Here is a 27,599-nt window from a genome sequence, read left to right as displayed (position 1 = left end):
GAGTAGGGAGGGAGACAGGGGCACCCTCCAGTCTGTGAGCCAAGCTTGCCCTGGCCCTGGCCTTTGGACCCAGGCAAAGGCTTCTGAGCCCTGGGCAGGGGTGGGGGAGAAAAGAATGCCACCTTCCCCCAAGCCTGCCCATCATCCCTCCCTCACACCCTCGTTTTCCTTTAGCTCCTCTGGTTCTGTTTGCTTATTGTCCGCCGTGTTCATCCCAGGGGTTTCCCCCAGAAGTAGGGGGGCTCTTCTCCATCCCTTGGGGCACGGGGTGGCTGTGCCCTGCCGCAGGGCAGCGTCTCCTGCCTGAGCCCAAATACACAGGAGCCTGGCTAGAGCACACCCTTGGCCCCTCCTTGTGTTGCCAATTTATTAACAGCAAATAAACCAATTAAATGGAGACTATTAAAGAACTTTATTTTAAATGACTGATGTGGACTTGACTTTTGTCCATGGGACCAGTGTGCCTCCCTCCCCCCTGAACCCTAAAGAATGAGAAGAAAACCAGGTGGAGCTGCAAGTGTGGTCTTTATTCCGGGTACGCCAGGCCTTGAGGGTGCTGAAGGTCCAGCAGAGCATGGTGAAGACATGGCAGGTGAAGGGCAGACAGCAGGGGTCTCTCTTCAGAGCTCAGGGGCTGGGGCTCCTGTCAGTCCTTGTGCTACAGGGAGAGGGATGACTGAGCAGTAGAACATGCCGGCCCCACCCTGGAGAGGGCAGGATGCTGTTCCACACCTTCCCCACTCACCTTGGAGCCAAAGGCATCTCGGGTCCGTGCCCGCAGCTTGTTGGCTTGGGTTTCTGCCATGTCTGCCCGCTCCTCTGCATCATCCAGCTCATGCTGGGCCTTGCGATACTTGGCCAGGTTAGTGTTGGCCTGCTGTTCCTGTGGGCACAGCAGGGCCTCAGTTTACTCTTTGGTGCCTGAGATGGTCATTTTGATTCCTACCCATGCTCAGTAGGGGGCTGGCGTCTGGCTCTTCAACTCTGCTCCTGCCACCTCTGCCTGCTGGTGTCCCTGCCTGTGGCCTTTCCCGCACATGGCAGGAAGGAGGAGGTTAAGTTGTTCCAGCGCTGACCGTATGCCAGACCTAACCCAACATCCCCTGTCCCAGCAAAAGGAAGACACGTGAGAGCCATTCTGATAGAGTCAGATCCAGTCTTGCTGGAGCTGTTAGAAATGTGCTGCTTTTTCCACTGGATGGTGGGATCGCTGAGCTGGGAAGATGGAGCCACTTCCTTTTGGGGCATGCTGCCTAATGAAAAGTCAGTGCTGGGGAAACCATGGACTGACTGCTGGCCACATGCCCCGAGACCCTTGGTTGCTGGAGTCAACAGCTGATACTGGGTTACCACTGGTGACTTGACCAGGACTTGGTCCCAGATGTCCAGACCCCGCTGCTCACCGCCTCCTCAAATTGTCGCTTGTAGCTCTTGACCTTGCTCTGCAGCTTGTCCACCAGGTCTTGCATGCGAGCCAGGTTCTTCCTGTCCTCTTCAGCCTGGGCAGACAAAGGAAGCTCAGGTCTGGCCTGAACTGGTCAGCCCAGGGCCACTCCTTGATGTGGACCCAGTCACCCACCTGGTACGCGAGCTCCTTGACCTGGCGCTCATGTTTCCGCACCCCCTTGAGGGCCTCTGCGTGCTTCTTCTGCTCTGCGTCCAGCTCGGCTTCCAGCTCCCGCACCTCGAGCAGCAGGAGAGGGACCTGAGCCCCCAAGCCCACCCTCAGGATGGCCCATCCTTCCCAGGGAAGGGCTGGCAGGGGCCACACATACCTTGGCCTCCAGCTTCTGCACCTGCTTCTTGCCACCACGAAGAGCAGCTTGTTCTGCTTCTTCCAGCCGGGCCTGCAGCTCACGTGCTGTCTGCTCCAGGGTCTTCTTCATGCGCTCCAGGTGTGCACTCGTGTCCTGCTCCTTCTTCAGCTCTTCGGCCATCATGGCCGCCTGGTTCCGGGTGGGAAGAGGCATGCATACTCAGGAGGTGACCATCCCCTCGGAGGGCCCTTTGGGTTCTGTCCCGGGTCCACCACAGCCCCAGCCCAGGCTCACATCAGTGATGGCCTTTTTGGCTTTCTCCTCAGCCTCCCGCCTCTCCTGGGCTGCCTCTTCCACCTCCCCGCTCAGCTGGGCCAAATCCACCTCTAGCTTCTTCTTCTGGTTCAGGAGGCCTGTGTTCTGGGGGGGAAGCAGAGCCTCAGAGCTGGCCAGCAGGCCTCCACCCACACATCCCTGCGTGTCCCGTGTCCTTACCTGCGAATGCAGAAGGTTAAGGCGCTCAGTGGCCTCCACTAGCTCCTGTTCAGCCAGCCGCCGGCTGCGCTCCCCCTGCTCCAGGGCAGCTCGCAGCTCCTCCAGCTCTGCTGCCAGCAGGGAGGCCCGGCGCTCCAGGGCCTGCGCCTGCTCCCGGAGCTCAGCCACCAGCCGCTGTTCCTCATCCCGCCCCGCCTGCTCCTCCTTGAGCTGGGCCTGCAGCAGCCGTGTAGCTGCCTGTGCCTCCATGGCCTGCCGGGTGGCATGGCCCAGCTGCAGCTCCAGATCATTGAGGTCGCCTTCCATCTTCTTCTTGAGCCGCAGGGCCTCGTTGCGGGCCCGTGTCTCTGCATCCAGGGAGGCCTGCAGGGATTCCACTGCCCGCTGGTGGTTGCGCCTGTGGGAGGAAGGGGAGGCTTGGGCCTTGGGGAAGGGGTGGGCATGGGCATACCTTCTGTTACAGATGCCCAGAGAATGTTGGAGACATGCACTCATCCTGGGAACTGGTGACCTGTCGCTCCCTGGTTTAAACCCAAGTTCATGGGCAACAAGAGTGAAGCTCAGGAGCAGGCATACGTAGCCTGGCTCAACCCCTGCTTGTTGGGCACATCCTTTAACTTCTTGAGATTCACGTCTAAAATGTGGCCAGTAATCCCTACGTGAGAGAGTCCTCGGGGAGGGTGACCCAGATATAGGGGCTCGGCAAGCATTGGCTGCCTTCCTTTCCTCTCAGGTGGTTAGAGTTGGAGGAGCTGTTACCCAGGAGGAGGGATGAAGTCTTGGGTGGTAGTGGGTAGGATTGGCCCCAGTCCCCGTACCTGAGGTTAGTGCACTCCTCATCCTTCTCTGCCAACTTCCGGTCCACTTCAGCCTTGACCTGGGATAGCTCCAGTTGGATCCGTAGAGTCTTGGTCTCTTCCAGCTCCAGGGCCCCCTGGGGATGCAGAGTCGGCAGTATGGCAGCAGGGGCTGTGAGCTTGTGTCCAAGAGAGGCCAGGGGTATAAGCGGCTGGTGCCTCCCCCACCCCTGCAGCTGAGCCCCTGACCTCGGCCTCCTCCAGTGCAGCCTGGAGCTCGCTCTTCTCCCCTTCCAGCGCCTTCTTCACCTTCTCCAGCTCCTGGATACTCTTCCCACTGAGGCTGACCTGGTCTGTGAGGTCACTGATCTCCTCTGCAGAGTGGACAGGCCAGTGAGGTGCCAGCCCCAGGGCTCTGCTCCAACCTGTTACCTCATTCACATCTAGTTCCAGGATGACGACTCTGCCCCAACTTCAGGCAAACTCCCCAAGCCTCTGTGTGACTGACAGGTGGCTGTAGAGTGACCTCAAGGCTCTTAGGGGAGCCCTGGCCCAGAGGTGACCCCTGACGCAGAGTAGCTCCCTGGCCCTGAGGCAGGTCATACCCTGCAGGTTCTTGTTCTCCCGCTTAAGCGTCTCCAAGGCCTCCAGAGCCTCCTCGTGGCTGTGCCGTAACCGGAAGAGCTCCGTCCCCAGGCTGCGGGCCTCCCTCTGCGCGGCCTCCAGCTCCCGCTGGGTCTCCTCCTCCTGCCGCCGCCGCTCCTCAAGCGCCCGCTCCAAGTGCCGCTGCTTCTTGTCCAGCGCGGCCGCTGCTGAGGTCGCCCGCTCGAGCTCCAGGGTCACATCCTCCGACTCCGTCTGCAGCCGCAGCTTGGCCTTCTCCAGCGACGAGCATTTGGCATGCGCGGCCTCTACACCCTCCTCTGCCTCCTGCAGCCGCAGAGCCAGCTTCTTTCTAGGTCACAGGATCAGACAGGGTACAGACTGTGTAGTTGACGGAAGAATGACCCCAGGCGCTCAGGGAAAACTCCCAGTTTGTATCAAAAACATCACTTTAGCACCAAACTAAAAAAACCAAGCTCACTGCTATCGAGTCGATTGCGACTCATGGCCATCCTCTGGTTTTCCGAGGCAGTGAATCTTTACAGAAGTAGATTGCCCCAGTCTTCTTTCTGCGGAGTGGCTGGTGGGTTTGAACCGCCAGCCTTACTTTAGCACTAGGCTCACTGCCGTCAAGTCGATTTCAACTAATAAATGACCCCTCTTTGGGTTTCCGAGGCGGTATCTTTATGGAAGTAGATTGCCCAGTCTTCCTTCCAAGGAGTGGCTGGTGGGTTTGAACTGCCAGCCTTCTGGTTAGCAGTCAAATGCTTAGGCGCTACTCCACCAGAACACCTTGCATAGGAGGTGGCAAACTTTCTGTCAAGGGCCAGATATTAAATATTGTAGGCTTTGCAGGCCATACGGCATCTGTCATATCTGTTCACCTCTACTGAGATACTGTAAAATCAGCCACAATACGCAAATGAAAAGAGGGGGCTGTGTTCCAGTAAAACTTATTTACCAAAAAAGGTGATGGTGGCAGGCTAGATTCGGCCCATAGGCTGCAGTTTGCTGAGCCCTGTGTTCTAGAGATTCCAATTGAATTCTCTCATTTTGTAAAAGGGAAATGGGCTGTGGGGTGGATGGGAAGGAACTGCATAGACTGAGGGGCAGGAGCATCTGACTGGAAGAGAACAGTGCCTGGATGATCACAGTGACCTGTGACTCCAGCATTCATGCTGACGGAGGAGGTTCCAGGCGCTGAAACCTAGAGGCTTTCCTAGACCCTCGGACAACTAGGACTGTCTTAGAAAAGAAGCCATTTTACATTATCCGTGTTGTAAATGGGAAAGAAGAAAAAGCTGCTGTTGGCAGAAGACAGGGTGCAGGTGGCACGGTGTGGATTCAAGAAGGAGACAGTTCAGGGTTCTTCCTCCAGTGGCAGGCATGCCCTTATTTTCTGAAGGGTTTGATTTTCCAGCAGAAAGGCCTCCAGGAAGGGGGATGGGGGACTCAAGAGGGGCAGGCACTCACTTGGCCTCCTCCAGCTCCTCGGTCCTCTGGATGGCGTCAGCCTCGTACTTGCTCCTCCACTGGGCCACCTCAGCATTGGCCTTGGACAGCAGCCGCTGCAGCTCGGCCTGGGCCTCGGTCTCCTCCTCGTGCTGCTCCCGCAGTAGCTCACAGTCATGCCGCAAAGCCTGCACGGCGTGGGCCAGTGCACTCTTGGCCTGCAGGGACACCAGTGACCTAAGCATTGGGCCAGTGGCCCTGCTGCTGCCCGCTCTGTGGCAGTTAGTGTCCTGCCCACCTTGCTCTCCTCCTCCAGCTGCCTCCGTAGCTCCTCCAGGCTCTGGGAAACGGAGGTCTTCCCACGGCTCAGCTGGCTAATCAGAGACTCCTTCTCCTCGAGCAGGCGGCTCAGCTCCCCTGCAGGCCACGGGGCAAATGGCCAGGTCAGGCCAGCCAGTGGTAACAGCTAACAGCGAGGCTGCCACGTGGCCCAGCCAAGTCCCTGGGTCCTCACCATTCTCTGTCTGCAGCCGCCCACGCTGGGTGTTCAAGTCCGCCAGCTGCCGCTGCAGTTCCTCCACCTTGATCTTGGTCTCGCTTAGCTGATCCTCGTAAGTCCGGCACAGCTTCTCTGCACTGGCCTGGGACCCAGGGTGGAGTGTCAGGACAGGTTTGTGCATCAGAAGGCAGGATGTGGGACTGGGAGTCAGACTGGGATCTGGGGTCAGGAGCTGAAAGGCTCAGGAATCAAAGCAGATTGGATCCCAGGGTTCAGGGTCCTACTCATGGGCTCACAGCTTAGCAGGTGGGCATCAAGCGTGAGAGGGCTGGGAAGTCCAAGGCCACTGGCTGAGTGGTTAGGATACTGGTTACAACACTAGAATCTGGAGTCAGTCCAGGACTGAGGACAGGGGTCAGAGGTCAGCTGTCAATTATAAAGTAATATAATTGGTATAAAGGTCAAGGTTGGCTGCTAGGGGTCAAGACAGGAACAGAGTCAGGGCAGGGGTCTGTTTGAGTCAACGCAGGAGCAGGGGGTAGATCAGGAGTCAACGGGCTGGGTCAAGGGGTCCAAAACTGGAATTGGATGCTGGGTCGGGATTGGTGTTGGGTCTGGGTGCCAGTGTCAGGATGCGGATTGGCATGGGTGGTCGGAGGTTGGGCTCAAGCTGCTAGGGTCAGGGCTGGTTTGGAGTCAGCGTGAGCGTGGGTCAAAGTCAGGGATCAGGACTGGATGTTGCAGTCGGGGCTGATCTAGGGTCAGAGGTCAGGGTGCGGAGGAAGGCAGACACCTTGCCACGGGCCAGAGTCTCCACGTTGGCGCCTAGATCATCCACCTCCATGCGGAGCTCGCTCTTTTCCTTTTCCAGCTTTTGCCGCACACGCTGCAGACTGTCCACCTGCTCGCCCAGCTCGGCCGCGCTGTCTGCCTGCTTGCGCCGCAGGGCGGCCGCCGTGGCCTCGTGCCGCAGGGCCGCCTCCTCCAGCTCCCGCCGCAGCCGCCCCAGCTCCGCCTCGCGCTTGCGGCAGCCCTCCCGCTGCCCCGCGGACGCGCCGCCGGCCTCCTCCAGCCGCTCGCTTAGCTCCTCCAGCTCCCGGGCCGCTTCCGCCCGCTGCTTCTCCACGCGGGCTCGCGCCGCCCGCTCCGCCTCCAGCTCCTCTTCCAGCTCCTCACCCCGCGCCTGGGACGGGCGGGCGGGCAGGCGGGTGGGCGGCCGTCCCCCCTGTGGGCCTCAGACCCCAGTCCCGCCCCGCCCTGGGTCTCCCACACACCTGTAACTCTTTGATCTTCTTCTGCAGCTGGGCCCCGAGGAGCTGCTCATCCTCCATCCGCAGGTTCAGCTGACTCAATTCCGAGTCCTTCCTGGGGGTGGTAGGGTGCGCACCAGCCCGTGGCCCACCAGCTCCTAACTGTCATCAACCTGCCTGAGGCCTCCGGGGTAACTCCCCAGCCAAGTACACACCCTCCCTGAGGCGCTGTGGGACCCACAGCAGCCCAGAGTGACCTCACCATGTCTTTCCTCTCAAGCCCTGGTCCCAGCTTGCTGTTTTGGGCTCTGCTGCCCAGGGCCCCTTGGTCCAGGGAGGGCAGGACGTTACCCCCTGCACACAGTGGCGGACCCCCCCCCCCATCTCCCACCACCACGTTTAGCCTCTGCAGCAACACGGAACTTGAGGAAAGCCCAGAAGGGTGAGGACCAGGGTACAGACTCAGGAGCCTCCCTGCCTGCTGGGGGTCATGTCTGCTGCCCACCCAGCACCTACTTCTTGAGCTTCTCCTCCAGCTGCTGCTTGTCCTGGGCAGTGTCTGTCACTGCCTCCTGCGTCAGCTTCAAGTCACCCTCCAGCTTGCGCTTGGCCCGCTCCGAGTCCATGCGCAACTTCTTCTCCTGCTCCAGGGAGCACTCCAGCTGTGGGGCAGAGCAGGCGGCCTCAGCTCGGGTCAGGCCAGCCAGCGCCCAGCAGGGCCAGCCCGACCCCACAGCCCTCACCGTGGCCCCGACTCACATCCTCCACCTGCTGCTCCAGCCTGAGCTTGGCCTTGGCCAGCGCGCTCACACGGTCCTCCTCAGCCTGCAGGTCGCCCAGGGCCTGCTGGTGGGCCTCCTGCAAGGCCTTCTTCTCTTTGGTCAGCCGGGCCACTGACTCATCCAATGCAGCCATCTCCTCTGTCAGGTTCTTCACCTGTGCAGGGCCAGGATCACCATGGGGATGTCCCTTCCCACACTCTGGTCTGAGCAGCCACCAGGCTTAAGTCAGCCCCTTCCAGCTATGGCACCTGAAGCTTCTAGCTGAGGCTAATTATGTCACTGAATCCTCACTGTCCACCGCCCCCCCACGAGGTAAGTGCTTCTATTAATCCCATTTGACAGATGGGGAAATTGAGGCATACATAAGAAAGTGACCTGCCCCAGGCCACACAGCTGGGGCCTGGCAGAGCCCGCATGGGACCTGTAGCTGCGTAGCCCCAAAGCCGGCACCCAGCTCAGGCCTCTCCCCACGGCCGGCCCGGCTCATGCCTTGTTCTCCGTGGCTTGCTTCTCCTTCTCGGCCTTGGCCAGTGTCAGCTCCAGGTCATCAATGTCCTTCTTGAGCTCCGTGCACTCATCCTCCAGCTTGCGCCGGCGGGCGGCCAGGTCGGCGTTCACCTCCTCCTCATCCTCCAGCCGCTCGCTCATTTCCTTCACCTTCGCCTCCAGCTGCACCTTGGACTTGATCAGCAAGTGGCAACGCTCCTCGGCATCTGCCAGGTTTTCCTGCTCCTGGAGGAAGACGTGGAGGACGGAGCAGAGTCAAGGCAGGGTCAGATAACCCTGCGGGAGGACCCAGGCCAGGTCCTGAGAGGAAGGTTCATTTGTTTGTCCATAGTCAGCTGAGCTCTGGGGATCAAGAAATGCAGTGACCTGCTCTTGGCCCTGAAGGAGCTCAGCTGTGGAAGGACAGGCTGTAACTCGGTGGCATGAAGGCTCTGGTAGAGGAATGGACAGGGCAGAAGTGGCACCATCAAGAAGGGAATGTTAGGCTGGGGGCAACCCAGACTGAGGGCCAAAAAAGGGCTCTTGGAGAGAAGCCAACCTGAGCCGGGCCAGGCCTTCCGGGGGGTGGGGCTGAGAAGCGGCAGGCATGCTGAGCCCCTCACGGCCATGGCAGGGCTCCCAAAGGCCTGCTCTGGAGGGGCTCTGGTACTCTCTCCCACTGTTTCATCACTGCCTGGCTACATGGCTGGCTCCCGTGACAGCTGGTGAGTTTTATGACAACAGTGCTATCTCTGTCTTCCCACTAATGCATCCAGAACTAGCAGGGGCCTGGCTTACAGGTGATACGTGACACTCAAAAGTATGTACTGACAATAGCAAAGAGATGGAAACAACCTAAGTGCCCATCAGTGGTGGAAGGAATAACCAAACTGTGGTACATACACGCAAGGCAATACGATGCAACCCTAAAGAATAATGTAGAATCTGCAAAACACCATACAATGTGGATGAACTTGGAGGACATTATGCTGAGTGAAATAAGTCAATCACAGAAGAACAGATACTGTATTAGTCCACTACTGTAAAAAATCAAGGAAAGGTTTATACATGGAAGGAAACTTTCTTTGTTGGTTACCAGGGATGGGAGGTAGGGGAAAATTCCTAGATAGGCTGAAAAAAAAATTTCATATATATATATATAAACACCAATGATTAGTGGTGGTTACCAGGGGCAGGAGGGAGGCGGTAAAGGGGAAGCTTTTGTTTGCGGAGCATTGACTTTATGCTAATGATGGTGGAATATTTTGAAAAAGGATAAATAATGGCGGCACAACATGAAAATTGTCCTCAGTGTCCCTGAGATGTAAGGGGTAAAGTGGTTAAGGTGGCAAATGTCATGTTGTTTTCACCACAATTAATACATGACAATTTTTTTGTCATGTATGTTTTCACCACAATTAAAGTTTAAAAAAAAAAAGAAAGAATTTGCTGAGAGAAGAAATGGCTCTGTGGACTTGGAGGGATTCTGGACTCTGGTTATTGTTGTTACCTACTGCCTGCTCCCCCTCAGTCAGAGAAGGGAGCATGGATGTGTGTTAGGGACGGCAAGGACGGGAGAGCTGGGGAGATGGGGCTTTCCTCTGCAGCTTTAGCAGGAAGCCAAGGTTGTGCAGAGGTGAGAGCATTAGGACAACCTGAGTAGGGAGGGGGAAACAGGGAGGCAGGGCAGGGACAGGAGCCCAGAGGCCTCGTCTCCAATGACAGGAAGCCCCCATGGCACCCCTGGAATAGGAAGAATGCACTAGGCCCACCCTGGCCCTGGGTCCAGTTGTGGTGTTTTCTTGGAGCAGCCTGGGGCATCCTGAGACTCCGGGGCACCAAGGTGAAGCCGTTTGCCCCTCTCCACCCTTTCCCCCACTCACGGCCTGCAGCTGCAGGGCCAGGTCATTCTTCTCCTGGGTGACACTGACATGCGATTCCTCCAGCTCCTGGCGCTTGGCCTCGGCAGCAGCCAGCGCCCCTCGCAGTCCCCGCAGCTCTGCCCGCAGGGCTGCCAGCTCCTCCTCGGCCTGCGCCGAGCGCAGCAGGGGCTTCATCTTGAAGAACAGTTTCATCCATGACCAATTCTTGACAGCATTGAAGGCCCGGATGTTCCACTGGATGGTGAACAGGGCATCCCTGGGGAGGGGCGGCCATTCATGCAGGCTCAGTGCTGTGCCTTCACAGGAACAGCCTGATGTCCCCTGAGCACCCACTGGCCTGGGCACTAGGCACCCTATGTGCATTATCTCACTGAACCCTCAAGTAAGCCTAATGTCTCAGGTCACACAACTAGGAGATGGTGGGGGTCTGCCAGAGCAGGAGCCCTGAGTGTCATGGTGGCCTCCTCAAGTGCTCTGAAGACACACAGACAGCAGTTAGACTCCCGGGCTCAGGAATCAGACTGCCTGGGTTCACACCCCAGACCCCCTGCCCTCGCTTAAATAAATAAATAAATAACCCAACTGCCATCAAGTCAATTCTGACTCATAAGACCTCATTGGGTTTCCAAGGCATTAAATCTTTACAGCAGTAGATTGCCTCATCTTCTTTCCGCAGACCAGCTCGTAGGTTTGAACTGCCAACCTTCTTATCAGCCAAAAGCCTTGCACACCACGCCACCAGAGTTCCTTTTGCCATTGCTAGGTGCTATGAATCTTTCTGATTCAGGGCCCCCATCTACAGTACAAGGATAAGCCAGCACCTACCTCTTGGGACTGTCATACAATTAACCAAAACCAAAAACCAAACTGACTGCCATTGAGTCGATTCCAACTCATAGTGACCCCCTTTGGGTTTCTGAGGTAGGCTTCCTTCTATGGAGTGGCTGGTGGGTTTGAACCACCAGCCTCCTAGTTAGCAGTTAAATGCCTTAGGCACTATGCCACCAGACCTCCCTCTGTCCATTAACCAAGGTAATGCAGATCAAGTATCTTGCCCTGGGCCTGGCACTTACCATGGAGAACAATGGATGCTGTTGTTACTATGCTGGACCACGCTCTGGCATGGCCTGGAGTGGAAAGGCAAGTCCTCTCCCCCCCCATCTTTGAGATGAGGAGATGGAGGCTGGGAAATGGGTGGATGCAAAACAGAGCCTTGCCCCTTCAGACACCCCAACCAGCCATGGGGGGTAATCAGACCCGTGGGGCAGCGTGACAGGGTTTGGAGAGCCTGGTGGCTGAGTAAGCTGAGGGATAGTAGCCGCACCCCTACCCTGTCCCCCTGCCTCCCCACCACACACGCACCTGCCTCCAAGCAGGCGCCGGTACTCCAGGCGCATGAGGCAGCCCCGGCTTCGTGCCTGCAGCAGCGTCAAGACCTTGGCCAGACGCTGGTCGCGAAGCTCCTCCAGGATGCCTAGCAGCCCAGCCTTGAAGAACACCTGGAGGGGAGGGCGTGAAGTCAGTCAGGAGCAAGCTCGGGCCCTGGCGTGAGCCTGACCCACGTGGGACCCCAACTGTCAGCATAGCCCCGGTCCGGTGTGACCCATATATCCAGAGTCAGCCCTAACTCTTGTGTGCCCTGACCTTGGTGTGCCCAAACTGGTACTGGGTGTGCTCAAGGTCCAGCGAACCCAGCAGCTTCTCTGTGGCCTTCCTGCTGTCCATGAAGGTGTCGTCAGGGATGGCACTGGGGTTCAGGATGCGGTACCTGGGAGGGCAGGGGGGGCCGGGCGGGAGGTCACAGGCTTGCTGAAGATGGGAAAGCCCAGGACTGAGGAGGCTGGTGGGCGTATGGTGGTAAGATAATTGCTGGGTTCTCAGAGCCCGAGCAGAGGTTCCGGAGGCCACACCTGCACAGGTTGGCAGTACAGCAGGATTCTGGGGAATCGGGCACATTCTGCTTAGAAACTTGGAATTGGGTTTAAATGCACTCAGTCGTCCAGTTCTTTAAGAGGTTGCAATTTTTACAAAAGGCATGTAGTACTTTTATAATTTAAAAAATTATAAAGGTAAAAAAGAGAAAGAAGGTGATATGCTATACCAGGCCACAAACTGCAGAAATATTTGTGAGAAAATTCTAATAAAAAAAGAGCAAGGCTTCCCAGCCCTTCCACTTCTAGCATGGACACACCCGCACATGTCTGGATAAGTCTGCCTGTGGCAACCCTGTGAAAGTAAAACCAGAGAAACACGAATGGCGCCTCCTAGAGGACTGAATAAATAAAGCAGGGTTCAGTAGACTATAGGATATTTTACAGCCACAAAAATTTGATAAAGATGTAGATTATGCATATTGATAAGGCTCAATCTCCAAGGCAGACTGCTATGTGAAAAAACAAAGTCACAGAACCGTGTGTGTGTGTGTGTCTATCTACAGCCCGTATTTGCATGTGTTTGGATGGACGTACATCTATAAAGGACTGTGTGGATGACCATGCTTACTTCACTGTGGACACCTATAGCCTGACAGAATCAAATCCATAAAGGGAAGGGAGGAGAAGCTAACAGCAGTGACTGAGCGCTCACTGTGTACCAAACATTATATAAAGTTTAAAGCCAAAATACATCACTGAGTCAATTCCGTACTCCTAGCGACCCTATAGCACAGAGTAGAATTGCCCCATAGGGTTTTTAAGGCTGTAATCTTTATGGAAGCAGACTGCCACATTTTTTTCTACTGCAGAGCAGCCAGTAGATTTGAACCACCCATCTTTTGGTTGGCAGTTGAGCACTTTAACCACTGTGCCACCAAAATACCTCCCCCAAAAACCCACAGTCCTCCCACACTCTTCATATCTCAGTAAATCCACCACCAGCTCCCCAGTTGTTCAAGCCAAAACCCCGAGTTCCCTTTGCCTGTTCTTTCTCTCTTACTCTCTATCCTGTTCATCAGCAAAGCCTGTTGGCTCCTCCTCCAGTCTCTACCCCAAATCTGTTCACCTCTCCCCACCTCTCACTTCCCAGTCTAAGCCATCATCATCTCTCACGGGGAACACCTGCCCGGCTTCCTCACCACTGTTTGCTTCCCCTTCACTGACTGGAGCCTACATCTGTGTTTGGCTTCAAAGTCTGTTTGCCTGTCCCACCACCTCAGGCTATTGCCTCCACCTGGGATGGAGGGCAAGGGGCAAGTGGGGAGGTGGATGTCCTAGGCTGAGCTGGCAACGGAGCCAGGGCTGGGCTAGAGAGCCACTGACCGCTGCCGGAAGTCGGCGTAGAGCAGCCTGTTGGGGAATCCTTGGCGGCAGATCCGGATTCCCTCCAGGACACCATTGCAGCGTAGCTGGTGTAGCACCAAGAAGGCATCCATGACCCCTGGACATGGTGGGGGTTAAAGGAAAAGGTTAGAGGTCACTGGATACACCTTTGCACACCAGAGAAAGAAAAACAGTCCAGACACAGGGCTGTGTAGACCCTGAGAGCGTGGAAGACAGCTTCCTAGTCTCTGCCCTGTTAACTTCCCTCCAGTGCCTCCCCACCGTCATCAGTCCAGTCCTGGGGTGACTACCTGGAGTCTTGTTCTCGTTGGGCACTATGCAACGGACAAAGTGAGGCTGCGTGGCCCTCAGGTTGGTCATCAGCTTGTTGAGGTTTTCCTGGGGGTGGGAGAGAGTGGGGAGAAGGCAGAAAAGGAGCAGAGAACCAGAATTGGATAACGCAGTGGGCCAGAACCACTAAGGGCTGGTGTGGAGGAACCTAACTGTGCCTCTGCACTTTCGGTTCTTTTATTCTTGATCCATAAAACTCTCTGCCCTCTTCTGCTTGACTGGGTTCCTAGCACCATCACCAAAGTCCTCACTCTCCCACCAAATCCACCCCTCCTGGAGGCCCCAGGGTCCCCAACCCTTCCCCCCTCAAGCCCTGCCCAGGCAGCATGGGGACGGGAAGCAGCACAGACTTGCTGTGATGTTCACGTGGAGAGGAGTTAAACATCACTGCAAGTCTTAACGGCCACCCGCCCAGGGTGCAGGGGACAGAGCAGGGAGTGAAGGATGAGCTGGAGGCAGTAAGGGTCAGGGCCCACACAGGGGCCCAGACTGGACCTCACCTTGTGCAGCTGGGACACTGTCTGGAACGATGCCGCCTTCTTACGCTTCTCTTTCACCCCAGACTTGGGGGGCTCAGCTAGTAGAGACAGGGAGACTGGTCACTCCAGTGACATGATTCTGTGAGCCCTGTACCAAAATGGCAAACTTGGCCCTCAGTACTTACTGGAGCAGGAGCCTGCGTAGTTCTCATAGAGTGTGGCCAAGAGCCTGTTCTGTGACTTCTGGAAGATGGGGACAACCGTCTCATTCAATGGGTCCTTGTTTTTCTCCAGCCAGCCCACGATGCTGTACGGCACCTGGGACAAGACAGGTACTGAGCCAAAGTGAGAGAACTAGGAGAAAAAGGGAGGAGACTAGTTCATAGCATGGTTCCAGCAGGCACCTACCACGCCCGCGTAGTGCACCACCTCAAAGTGGGCCTGGTACTTGCGCTTCTTGTCAGGCCGCGGCTGCTGGAAATTGGGCGACTTCCCAGCATGGTTGTCATACAGCTTGGCCCGGAAGCTTGCATCGGAGGCCTTGGGGAACATGCACTCCTCCTCCAGGATGGAAAGGATGCCCAGCGGCTGGGGACGGGGGACAAGCTTGAAGAGCGTGCAGGAGTCTTGAGGCCTTCCATCAAGCTAGTCCATTCTGGCAGAGTTCAACTCCATTCCTTAAAGCCCCTCCTTCTAGGAACCTTTCCAGACCCTCTACCTCAGCCATCTCCCCAGAGGAACAAGGATCTAGGAACCCTGCCTTCTAGGAGAGAAGGGAAGTTTGTGGCTCGGCTTCCAATCCCCTTCTGCAGGATTCACAGCACTGAGTTGTCGCCTTAGCTCCTAAGAAGCCTGAAACTGGACTGGCATCCCAGTACCCATTCTCACCCCCCGTACCCATGGTCTGTCCAACACACAAATACTACACGATGTAGGCAAAAAGAAGAAGAAGAACAATCAAAATCTTGGCTTCCTCACTTATTAGCTGTGGGGCCTTTAGATCTCTCTAAGTTTCAATTTCCTAACCCGTGAAATTGAAAATGAAGACCTTCAATGCAGATGTAACAGGAGAAAATTGTCAGCCACCTAAATGGCCAACGGGAGGGAATTACAGAAATGCATTGTGTGCAAAGCATCTGCCGCTAGAATTACTCTGCCTTTCTCAACAACATTCAAGATAGGTTTTCAAAGAAAACGTAGGATATGAAATAGATCTGAATCTCTAAAAGGAAAATGGATGCCCAGGATACAGGATTTGGAAGAAATTAACCACAATGCTAAGGAGCTCTGGTGCCCTGTGATTAATTAAGTGCTCAGCTGCTAACTGAAAGGTCAGAGGTTCAAACCCACCACCCATTCTACAGGAGAAAGATGTGGCGGTCTCCTTACATAAAGATTATAACCTTGGAAAGCCATGGGCAGTTCTACTCTGTCCTACAGGGTCACTATGAGTTGGAATTGACTCAATGGCAATGAGTTAATCAAAATGTTGTAGGCTGTGGCAGAATGTCTTAGGCACTATGCCACCAGAGCTCCTATCACAATCATACTCACACACAAATTCAGTTCACTACACTTAGTGCCTAAGGTACTTGACTCCTAACCAGAAGCCTGGAGATTCAAACCCACCAACCACTCCTTGGAAGGAAGGTTGGGCAATCTACTTCTGTAGAGACGTTGCTGTTGTTGTTATGTGCCATTGAGTCGGCCCCGACTCATAGCGACCCCTTCTTGGGTTGCCGAGGCAGTATCACTATGGAAGTAGATTGCCCAAGATATCACCTTGGAAACCCCAGGAGGGGTCGCTTATGAGTCAGGTCCAACTTGATGGCACATAACAACAACACACAATGGCACACTTACATGTACACACACACATGCACTTGTTCACATAGAGCACACACTCATTCCCACTCACCCACTACACACACCTCCATGTGTATGCCTACACACACCCCGCTCCTCACGGTGAACTTGCCCTGGGCCCCACCTTCTCGATGAGGTCGATGCAGGGCTGCAGGTCAAGGCCGAAGTCGATGAAGACCCAGTCTATACCCTCCCGCTTGTATTCCTCCTGCTCCAGGACAAACATGTGCTGGTTGAAGAACTGCTGCAGCTTCTCATTGGTGAAGTTGATACACAGCTGCTCAAAGCTGTTAAACTGCAACAGGAGGTGTGGGCTCAGCAGGCCTCCTTGCAGATGGGGAAAGGGAGGCCCACTGAGGAATGTGCATGAGTCCACCAGTGCCACCACGCCCCCTGAGTCCCCCACCTCGGACAGAACGCCACCTGGGGTCGTGGGTTTCTCTCACCTCAAAGATCTCAAAACCAGCAATGTCTAGGACCCCAATGAAGAACTGCCGGGGCAGCTTCGTGTCCAGCGTCTGGTTGATCCGTGACACCAGCCACCGGAACAGCCGGTCATAGGTGGCCTTGGCTAGAGCTCCCACAGCAAACACCACCTGGAGGCACAGGGAGACTGTGCTGGGACCCAGCAAGGAGGGCACCCTGTCCCGTTGTGCCCTGGCCTGCAAGCAGCTCACCTGCTCCACACTCTGGCCCTTGGTGACGTATTCGTTCCCCACCCGGACCCGGGGGTGCAGAAGGCCTTTGAGGAGGTCCCCACTACTGACACCCATCAGGTAGGCAGCCTTGTCAGCACCTGGCAGGGGATGCAGGTGGAGTAAGAAAGGAGGAGGCCAAGAACATGGGCACTTGGGGGCTCTACTTTGTCTCAGTCTGGGGTTAGGAGGTGGAGCTTGAGAAGGGTCAAGTTCAAGGCCAGCAAATCGTAAGCCTCAGGAGGCTGAGGGTTTGAAGTTGAAGAATCAGGGGTTATAGTCTGGGCCAGGTAAAACAGCAATCAAAGGTTGTGGGTAAGGGCTAGATTCACGGTCATGGCCAGGAAACTGGGATAAGAGTCAAAGTGACAGCCAGGTCAGGCCAGGTCCCTCACTCTCAGTGCCGTCAGCCTCGGCCTGCTCCTCTCGTTGCTTCTGCTTGAACTTCATGTTGCCAAAGTGCAGGAGGGCACCCACAATCTTATAGCAGGCGCACTTCTCATCCATGCTGAAGCCCAGGATGTCCATGGCATGCTGTGGTGAGTGAGGAGTTCCAAGAAGTCAGGGTACCTCCAGGGTCATATACCCTGAATCTTCACCTGTCCCCACACTCAGGCGACCCCGCTCTGTCCCCTCCCACCACACCCCATACATCAGTGGCAATGAGCTCCTGTCCATCATCCATGTTATCCACCGTGATGACGCCCTGGCTGCAGAAGTGGTAGTCGTAGGGGTTCATGGACAGAAGCAGCATGTCTACGAACACAGGGTGGAGAATGGATGGATAGTCAGGCTGGGTTCAGCCAGTCATTCTTTTCCCCTGATGCCAAGATGGTGGGTTGTGGGGGCTCAGCCCAGCAGGAGAGTCTGAGGCCTTCCCAGAACTTCTTCTGGAGCCTGAGTTTCTTGTTCCCCCATCCCGTTACCCATGGCCCCTCACCCTGCAGCTCTGGCTTCTTCCCCGATAGGATCTGGTAGTAGACATGGTAGCCGCGCTCACCAGGCAGCTGGAAGATCACCCGTGACTTCTCCAGGAGATCTAGGGGAAGGGGAGGTGCTGATCTACCACTCCCTCCCAGAGTGGATCACCCCAATAGGAGTGAGGGTCTGAGGAGGTGCTGTTGGTGAGCGGTAGAGATGTTAGGAAGGGTGTCTTGCCATTGGTGTGCCATTTCCCTGCGTGGAAATGTGCGTGTGTGTTTCCCTGTATGTCTGTATGTACATTAGTTTGAGGCTGTGTGTGTGGATATATTTGTGTGTGTGTTGGTGAATGTGTGTCTCTGGCCAGATTGTATGTATATGTGGGGTGTCTATGCGTGGGGTGTCTATGTATGTAAGTGTGGTTTGTTCGTTCGTCTATGTTTTCATTCTTTCATCCATGGAATGTGCTCCTTCCTCCAGAGCAGTGTTGGTGAGGGTCAGTCAGTGTGTGCACATGTCCTGGAACCTCAGTGTGAATGATGACATATTGCTGCCCTGTCACCATATACCAGTGCTTATCTGGCATGACCCATCTCTTTGGCCATGCATCCCAAGGTGGGGTGAGAGAGTGGGTATCCCTACATGGATGGGGCCCACTTTGGTGTGGCTTTGGCATATAGCCATCTGTGTAGCTGGGCTGGGGCAGGAAGGGTGGGCAACAAAAACAGAGAAATGTTTAAGGCAGGCTCCTAGAGTAGGGGGCCTGGAAGGATGGGGGCACTCTGTGTAAAGATGAGGCTGGGGAAGGAGGAGCAGAGGCCAGGCCTGCCCTATCTGGCACCTGAGAAGAGACTAGGGTGGGGATAAGGGCCCAATCATGAGGGTCACACTGAGTCTCCATCTTCAGGGAGATGAGACCTAGAGAAGGTTTTTTTTTTAGCAAGGACAGGATGTGGTCAGATTGTTGTTGTTATTATGTGCTGTTGAGTTGGACCCAACTCATAGTGACCCCTCCTTGGGTTTCAGGTTAGTGTCTGGGAAAAATTCACTCTGGCTTGGAGGACAGTCAAGCAGAGAAGTGGAGGCTGGGAGACCACAAGGAGGTTGGGACAATGTTCCAGTGAGAGATGAGGTGGCCTGAGCTGGGCACTGGTCAGAGGATGGAGAGAAGTGCCCAGAAAAGGTGGCCCAAAGGACTCGATGATGGATGGACTCAGACCCAGTCCTCTGTCCTGCCTCCCCCAGGATTCCTGCCCTCACCCACCCTCTTCCACCCTCTCCCAGACTCACAGCTGTCAATATCGGCGGATGCCAACTTCCCAGATGGACCAAAGTGAATACGGATGAACTTGCCCTGGGTGCAGAGAAACAGCCCTCAGTCTGGGGGCCCAGCCAGCACTGCTCTACCCCAGCTGCAGGCTCCCATCACCTTGCACCCTTCCTGCTGCACCCCTGCCCGCTTCTCCCATAGCCACTGTGACAACTCACAAAGCGAGAGGAGTTGTCATTCCGCAGAGTCTTGGCATTACCAAAAGCCTCCATGGCGGGGTTAGCCTCGATGATTTGATCCTCGAGGGTGCCCTGGGGGGAGGGGGGGGTGAGGGTCAGTCAGCCCGGGTGCTCACTGGCCTTCTAGCAGCCCATGACTCTTAGTGTCATCTCATCTAACACAACCTCTGGTCGTGAGGGTGAGAGGAGGTCTCAGGGCCTCAGAGTTGCCTGCCATACTCACACTGGGCCCATACTTACCCCAGTCTTTGTTGCCAGAAATTGCTGGGGGAAGAAGGAAGACAAAGTTAGAGGGTTTGAGGCCTCATGGGCTGGGGGGTGGGGTGGCAGTGGTTAGCAGGACAGTGCAGGTTAGTCACCCCAATGTGTAGCCCTCCCCTTCACCCTCCCCCTCCCCCTCCCAGCCTGGCCCTCTTGGGCTGTTAGGAGGGGAAGTGCTAGAAAGTGGGAGCAGGCATGGCCCTGGCCAGGGGCATGAGGCAGGAGCTGTGTCTGGAGTGGGGGTGGGGGGGTGTCTCTTACTCACAGTGCTTCCCTTCCCCCAACTCTGTCTCTGTCCTCTTTAGCATCCCTTCATTTCTCATGTTCCATGAAGTAACCCCTGCCCCAACCCCTAGGAGCTTCCTGATTAAAATCTACATAGCCCAGCTCAAATACCCCCTCCTCCAGAAAGGCTTCTGGGATGCACTGAGGCTTGAAGAGCTCCCTTCCCATTCTGAATCTTGTTACTCCTAACCTCCCCCTATGACAGCACATTTCTCTTTTGTAATGTGATTAGGTGTGTCTCTGTTGTACAACTGTATATCTACTGTTAGTCAAAATGGCCCTGCCAGGTGCATATTATTGACCATAACTCTCTAATGAGGATATTAAGACTCAGAACAGGGAAATGATTTGCTTCAAGCCACATGGTTAGTCAGTGACAGAGCTGGCTTCCTGCCTTCCAGATGCCTATATCCATATGTCTCATATAAAGGGACTTATTGAATTGAGGGGATCTCCCCTCTCTCCCTCCATAGCCTCATCCTTATCTTCCCTCCATTTCTCTTTCCTTCTCTTTTCTACCCTGGATTCCACAAGCCTTGGGAGAAAAGGAGAAAAAAGAAGGAATGGATTCTAGAGTGAATAGAAATTCCACTAGGGGAATCTGTGTCCTTTCACTCAACTCCAGGGAACCCAAGACTTACAACTTCCCTGCCAGAGATACCGCTGAGGGCAGGGAGGCAGGGGAGAAATGCCAGGAGCCCCGCCTCCGAACCCCACTCCATACACTCTGATGCAATGCTTCTGAACATGGCCCTTTCTGGTCCATTTGGCCAATTTGGGGTGGGTGGGGGTGTTGATAAGCTTTTAAGTTCCTGCATCCATGGCACCCATGGGTCAGTTTGTCCTGCCATTTCCTCTGCCTGACCTTCTCTCCTGGACTACACAATCCAGGGCTCCCCCCTTCTGCTCGGGTGTCCGTACCCCTACTACCCCCAGCCCTTTTTAGCTGTGTCCCGGCCAGCTCTGGCCTCCCTGCTGTCTCTTCCTGTCACTGGACCAAGCCCCAACTTTCTATAATGTCACTGTAGACATTTTTGGGTTTTGGAAAACGGGGTGGGAAGGGGCGGGAGGAAAGAGCATGAAAAAGTCAACAGCAAAAACAAAACAAAATGACAAAAACAGCAACCACCACAACAAAAAAACAAAAACTGAAATGAAAATCAAAAACCAAAAAAATCAAATGGGAAAAGGAAAAGGCAAAAAAAAAAAAAAAAAAGGAAGAAGAGAGAGAAAGAAAACAATGCCCCAGAATAAAGCAAGGCTCAACAGAACCAGGAGGAGGGGCTGTGAGGGAGGCGCCCTTGGCAATCTGGGAAGAAAAAGCAGCCTATTTGGTGGCCAGTGGGGCAGGGACAGACGGGCATCCACAGAGCTCTGAACAGCCAGCCCTGGGGCTAGAAATAGAATGTTCAGACCTTGAAGACAAAAACAAAAAAGCAAAAAAACCTGGTCTCTCAATTGTTTCTGCAATTTCCAAAACCATAGGAAATTATGGGGCACAAAAGTGCAACCCCCATCCCCATGGCTCCGGCTAAACTCTGTACAAACCTGCTTGTTTTGATTGTCAACAAGTACATGAAAAGCAAGAAAAAAAATATGACTTCTTAGTAAAAGTGGCCTGTTCAGTAAACCCTTTCATATGAAGGTCTGGATGGAAGAGGAAAATTGCGTAAGTTTAGGACGTGTGAGGAGGTCCCACCCCTCTGTGGAACAAGTGGGAACGCTGCAGGAGACCGGGAACAAGGTCATGCAGTGTGCCAGGGGTGGCCACAGACTCTCTGGTCAAGCCTTGCTCAGGCCAGAGTCCCCCACGAAGGTGGGAGGCTCAGGCAGGGCTGGGGGCTCTGGGAAGTCAAATTTTTAAAAAGAAGAAAAAAAAAAGGAGGGGAAGAAAGAAAGAGAGAAAAACAAAAAAACAATGGGAAGGAACAGGGAGCAGCGCCCTTGTGGGCGAGTCTTACGGCCTTCTTGCCCGGCCCGTCTCCCAGGGCAGCGACGATGGCAAAGTACTGAATGACCCGCTTGGTGTTAACCGTCTTACCGGCCCCCGACTCTCCGCTTGGACGACACAAACATGAGTCACCAATGCCCATCTGACCACTTGAATTCCCCCACAACCCTCCCCCTCCACAGGGGCTCCTTGAGCTTCCACCCCCAACTCAAAACCCCCACGAGATGGATCAGCCTTCAGGGGTGTTCAGTTGTTAATGGCCATCCTTGTGAGATCATAGCTCAGTAATAGTCTTACTGAGCACCAACTGGGAGCTCTGGTGGCCTAGTGCCTAAGGCATCTGACTGCTAACCAGAAGACCTGCAGTTCAAACCCACCAGCCACTCCTCAGAATCTCCTTCCATAGTGATACTGCCTCAGACACCCAAGGAGGGGTCACTAGGAGTCAGATCCAACTCAACAGCAGTGAGTTTGGGTTTTTTTTTTTTTTATTCGGTTTTGGAGCACCAACTTGGTGCCAGGCCCTGGGCTAAGTGCTATACCTGTATCAGTTCATTCAACCCTGGAAAAACCCTGTAAGGTAGTCCCCACTATCACTCAGAGAGAGAGTATGGGGCTCAGAGAAGTTATGTGACTATCCCTACTGAGTGCCAGGCACATATATTAACTCCATGGCTCCTTGTAACTCTGCATGGTAAAGGTAGGTGGATAGGATCATTCCATTTTCACTGATGAGTCTCAGAGGCTGATGGACACATAGCAAGAGGTGAAAGTGTGAGAACTTGAACCCAGATCTGTCAGGCTTCAATACCCTCACTCTTAGCCACCAGGCTGCACTGGACATGCGTGCACACACACTCATGCGCAATGTCCATATTGGCTTGGCTGGATGTGAAGGTGACATGTAAAAATTCTACTGCTTTCCCCATGGGGATAAAGAGGGGATTGTTATGCAGATTCAGAAATAAGGAGATGGGGAGAAGGAGAAAAGAGAAAGGAATCCCCCTCCCTCTTCGAGTCAGAATCAGAACTCTCAAGGGATCAGGGTTCTGAGCCCTGGGGAGAGGGGTTATGGGAGTTGAGATCACTCCGCTGTTGGAGTAAACCTTCCCTGTTCCATACCTGCCCAGTCCCAAGCAAAGAAAATGCTCAAGGTCTAACTTAGCTTCAGCTGATACACTGGTTCCAGGTGGTTAAAGCCCTACCCTAAGCACTTTGGATTCTGACTGTGAGAAATAGTTCTAGTTATACCCCCTCCCTGCTACATGGCCAGCATTTCCCACCCTACCCTCAGAGCTCCACACTCACGTGATCAGCATGGACTGGTTCTCTCGGTCTGGAGAAAAGGGGAGGGGAGAGAGAGGTGACCCAAGGTGAGGGACTAGCCACAGGTGGAACACCTTGGGTGTCCATGGCACTGGGACCTCCCTCTTCAGGGCCACAAATGGGAAGAAGTAGGTGGGACCAGACTACCACCTGGAGAGATGGGAGGGCTGGGCTAAAGTGTCCGGCAGCATTAAAAAGCGAGCTGGTCCTCTCCACCCACCGGACCGCAGGCAGTGTAAGTGAAACGAAGGGGGTTCTTTACAGAGGTCTCTCTGGAGGAGGGGTAAGGGTCTTGGGTACAGAAGAGGGGTCAAGCTGTCCTTACTGCGCAGCATGTCGTTGTAGGCGTTATCTGCCACAGAGTATATGTGGGGCGGGGCCTCTGAGCGGCGCTTGCCCTTGTAAGCAGCAACCACAGGGGCAGTGTAGATCGGGAGCCATTTGTAGGGGTTGATAGTGACACAGAAAAGACCTGAATACGTCTGTGGAGACAGTGCATAGTTGGGTTTTCAGGGGCCAATTTCTTACACCCAGTCCCCAGCCCTCAGAACCCGGTGACCCTCGGGATAAGGACCCACTTAACAAGTCACGCCACACCCTCAGTGGCCCGTCCTGGTCCCACCCCAGGCCTTATTCCAGCCCACAGCCCCGCCCACAGCCCTTGGCCACACCTCCACATTGCTGTAGCTGAGCCTCTAGCCCCGCCCCCCCCCCTACAGTCCCGCCCCTACAGCCCCATTGCCACACCTCCACCCCGTTCTAGCCCCGCCCCCTACCAGCCTCGCCCCACCCGTGGCTCCTCCCACGTTAGCGGCTCACGTAGATCATCCAGCGTGCATAGCGCTGGCGCAGGTTGTGCAGCACGGCAGCCTCGTTGAGGTGCGTCATCATGGCCATGTCCTCGAGCAAGTCGAAGCGGGGCGGGTTCATGGGCTGCGTCTCGGCTTCACGCACTGTCAGCACCTGCCAGGGAGGCTGTGTCATACTGGGGATTGGGGAAAGTCCCAGTGACATCAGCCTCCCATCCCTACACACGCCCAGGCCTCCTTAACTCAGCGCTGGATCCTGCTAACTAGGAGCTGCTGCTCCCCTGGAACAGAGGGGCTAATCCCGGGAAAAGGGGGAGCCGAACCTTCTGGTCTTTGGTCTCCACGGTGACTTTGCTCCCAACAGCCTCTGATTTGATCTCAGCCTCCACATAGGCATTCTGTTCATCTGGCACCCAGACCCGCTTCTTCCCTGGATTGGGGTGGGGTGGGGTGGCAGAAAGCATTGGGCTTTGAGGGGGCTAAGGCTCTTCCAGTGGTTGGGGACCTGCCTAGCTGAAGTTCCTGAGCTATGTAGGTAGGTCTGTGCCCTTCCCAGAGTCCCTTTGCCAGGATTCAGGAGTCCCATTGAAGATCCCTCCAGACCCAGGCTCCAGGATGGGCAGAGATGGGCTGGTCCCCACAGAGCTCCTCTAAGGACCTCAATGATCCCTGCTTCAGCAATACTTGCTGTGTAATCTCTGCAAAATCTCTCCTTTCTGGGCTCAAATGCAAAACATTACATGGACCTCATGAAGTCCCATGTGAAGTGGTCCTCAAATATTAGACACATAATTCTAAGGGCATTTCTGCTTCCTGCCTTTCACTGAAGACTGAAACCCAAGTCTGTTCCCTCTGTGTCTGTGTTCCTTTCCTCCTGGCCAGCTGGCCCCAGAGCTTGGAGGAACCTGTATTTCATGGTGGTTAAAAGCATGGACTCAGGCTATAGACCACCAGGTTCTATTCCCTGCTCTGTGACTTATTAGCCAAGTGCCTTGGGCAGGACTGGCTACATAATTTGCAGGCCCCAGTGCAAAATGAAAACACATGTCTCCTTGTTTAAAAACATTTCAAAATGATGATAGCAGAGTATTAAATCAAGCACAAGGCCTTCTGAGCATGGTGCTCTGTGTGACTGCAGAGACTGCATGCCCATGAAGCCATGGGCCCCACCTCCCCCAGGTTGTTGCCAGGATTAAATGAAATGATGCCTGGAAAGTCATCTGCTCTAAGCCTGGCACACAATAAGCACTGGATACACATTGCCTATTGTTATTATTGTCCTATGAGCAAACCTGGTCATAAATAGTACAGTCTTTGATCCTGTCCCTAATAAACAGCAGCTATGCCTCCCTGGAAAGTGCTAAAAATAACTCCAGCACAGGTTTTGTAGATACATGGAGACAGCCAGCAAACATCCCTTCTCTAGGGGTCTCAGGCTCCAGCCATTTCTCACCCACTGAAGCCCCAGGGAGCAAGTAGTAGTATCCCTATTTCATAGAGGAGCAAATTAAGGCTTGTTCAGAAACACACAGTGATGTACAAAGAGCCCCTGGTATTTCAGTCTCGGGGTCCCCAGAGTCTGGGGACATGGTCCAAGGCCAAAGCTGTCATGCCAGAGTGTCCCTCTAACCCTAAGCTCAGAACCACCTCATCCGGTCTAAGTCTGAAAAGGCTTTTCTGTGGCTGTGCTCCCTCCACCTTGGCTTTCACTTACCATCCCACGCGAAACTGTGAACCTTCACCATCTCCTGGTAGCCCTGGCGCAGGTAGCAGGCAGACTCCCCAAGTTCACTCACGTCCATCATGGTGGTGGTACTGAGAGCTGGAGCACGAAGGGCCAGAAATCGTGGAGGTTCAGAGTGGTCCAAGGCAGCAGGCACTGGAAGATGGTAGAGTGATGGGCAACTTTGGGACCAGGGGCCCCACACTGGGGCATGTTGCCACCAACCCACCGGGCCTAATGCTAAGTGACTCTCCTCGGGGCTATCCACTTCCCCCTCTCTGGGTGAACCCCCAACACACACCCTCAAACATCAGAGCATCCTCTTCCACAGATAAAGAGAGACTGGTGCCCACTCATCTGCCTGTCTCCCAGCCCTGATCACTCACCTCAGCACCATGGTAAGGGCTGGGAACTGTGCAACCTCTTTTATTGCTGCTGTCAAGGTCAGCGGAGGAGAGCTATGTCAGCAATCTCCACGTGTCACAGCCCCCCCAGCCTGGCCACAGGACACAAAAGGCAAATTCCCTTTTATCTCTACCAGCACAGCCCCTGGGCTATTTTTACCTCCCATTGTCAGGGGATCACAAAGACTGAGAGAGACACTCCACTAAGAGACAGGGACACTGGAATTCAGAGATAGGCAGGGACTATGCAGAGAAAGATTTTGCAAGACTGAAGAGTACAGAGAGAGAAACTGAGTCACAGAGGTTCTGACACACCCAGAAAAAGGCTCACACCTCCAGAAACAGCAAACAAGAACTCTCAGAGAGGGGAACCACCAAATGCCTTCTGGGACAATTTGGTCCAACACTCCTTACACAGCCCAGAGAGGACAAAGCGCTGGCCAAGTCTCACAGATAAGCAGTGGCAAAGACAAAGTCAAAAGAGAAGCAGGAGAGAGATATACCTTCTCCAGCATCTAGACACCATCTCACTCTCCCCTATATCTATCCTCATCTCTCTGTGGGCTGGCCAGGCAGTCCCTGGGGTCCCCAAGGGAAGTCACAAATGAAGAAAACCAGATCTAGGACCATAGAAATAAATAGATGATTTGGGTGAAGGGAAAGCAAATTGAGAATATTTAGACAGATTTTCTCTTGACATTCAAGATTCACAGGAGGCTAACTAACTTCCCACTGTGAGCACGAGAGGGGTGAGGTCCCTGCTCCTGCACCACACTCTCAACAAGGGCTGCCTGATACAGGCTTCATTTATGTGTCAGGGTGCTTCCAGGCTCTCCTGTCCATCAGCGCATTCAGGCCCCTGTGATGCTACAGAATTTTAGAACCAGAGAATCAAAGGATTCTGGAACCTTAGACACTAGACAAATAGAACTAGCCAGAATTCCAGCCAAGAGGTCAGACTGAGCTCACACAGAGACACCCTCCCCTCCCCTCTCCTCCATCTTCCCCTCTCCTCTCCTCCAATGGGCTGCCAATTCAAAATATGCAAATTTATCAGATAACACACAAAGGGAGATAATTTTAAAACTACATACTCAGTCATACAAAGCTCAAAACAGGCAAAACAACCTATGGTGATAGGCAGGGAAGAGTGCTTATTGAAAGAAAGTAATGACTGGAAGTAACAAGAGAGGACTTTGCAGGACAGAAATTACTCCATACATTGATCTGAGTGTTGCTTACAAAGGTGTACGCATTTTGTAAAAATTCATCAAGCAGTACATTTTAGAGTTATGCATATTGCTCTATGTATGTTACAATTTCTTTCTTTCTTTCTTTTAGATACTTTGCCTGTCAAGACAATTCAAGGGGAAAGAATATAATCTTTTCAACAAAGGGTGCCAGGACAACTGGAAAACAACATGCAAAAGAATGAGGTTGGACCCTTAACTTACACCATATGCAAAATTCTCAAAAAATGGATCAAAGACCTAAATATAAGAGCTAAATCCATAAAACTCTTAGAAGAAAAATACAGGTAAATGTTTGTGACTTGGGATTGTTATGTTTGTTATGTGCCGTCGAATCAGACCCGACTCATAGCGAACCCTCCTTGGGTTTCCGAGGCAGTATCACTACGGAAGTAGATTGCCCCATCTTCCTTCCGAGGAGTGTGGGATTAGGCAATCTTTTTTACTTTTTTGGTGTTTTTTTTTTTTTTTTTTTTTTTTAGGTAATCAATTCTTAAATATGACACCA

General features: G+C 54.1%; 1 protein-coding gene across 1 annotated transcript; it reads right to left on the bottom strand.

Annotated features, from left to right (window-relative positions):
• Window positions 1–646: 646 nt before the first annotated feature.
• MYH7B (myosin heavy chain 7B) lies at window positions 647–25,519 on the bottom strand. The gene is made up of 41 exons (XM_042783599.1): window positions 25,429–25,519; window positions 24,038–24,144; window positions 23,725–23,868; window positions 23,231–23,387; window positions 22,888–22,915; window positions 21,590–21,686; window positions 19,323–19,346; window positions 19,062–19,154; window positions 18,864–18,927; window positions 17,593–17,691; window positions 17,305–17,408; window positions 17,048–17,186; window positions 16,635–16,753; window positions 16,404–16,553; window positions 16,082–16,252; window positions 14,500–14,679; window positions 14,277–14,409; window positions 14,113–14,189; window positions 13,573–13,660; window positions 13,262–13,379; window positions 11,649–11,772; window positions 11,367–11,503; window positions 10,005–10,260; window positions 8,125–8,367; window positions 7,613–7,789; window positions 7,370–7,515; window positions 6,878–6,968; window positions 6,397–6,786; window positions 5,619–5,745; window positions 5,403–5,521; window positions 5,126–5,322; window positions 3,655–4,004; window positions 3,299–3,423; window positions 3,071–3,186; window positions 2,253–2,649; window positions 2,052–2,177; window positions 1,776–1,946; window positions 1,580–1,684; window positions 1,404–1,499; window positions 704–883; window positions 647–658 (listed from the first exon to the last, which is right to left on the bottom strand). The coding sequence occupies exons 1-41, from the start codon at window positions 25,517–25,519 to the stop codon at window positions 647–649; spliced, it is 5,868 nt and encodes a 1,955-aa protein (XP_042639533.1).
• Window positions 25,520–27,599: the final 2,080 nt, after the last annotated feature.

This window comes from Orycteropus afer, unplaced genomic scaffold (assembly GCF_000298275.1).
Source record: "Orycteropus afer afer isolate SDZICR_OR568_19922 unplaced genomic scaffold, OryAfe1.0 scaffold00020, whole genome shotgun sequence".
Lineage (NCBI taxonomy): Eukaryota > Metazoa > Chordata > Mammalia > Tubulidentata > Orycteropodidae > Orycteropus > Orycteropus afer.
Note: the sequence above shows the minus strand (reverse complement) of the source record. Positions and strands in the feature narration are given on the sequence as shown.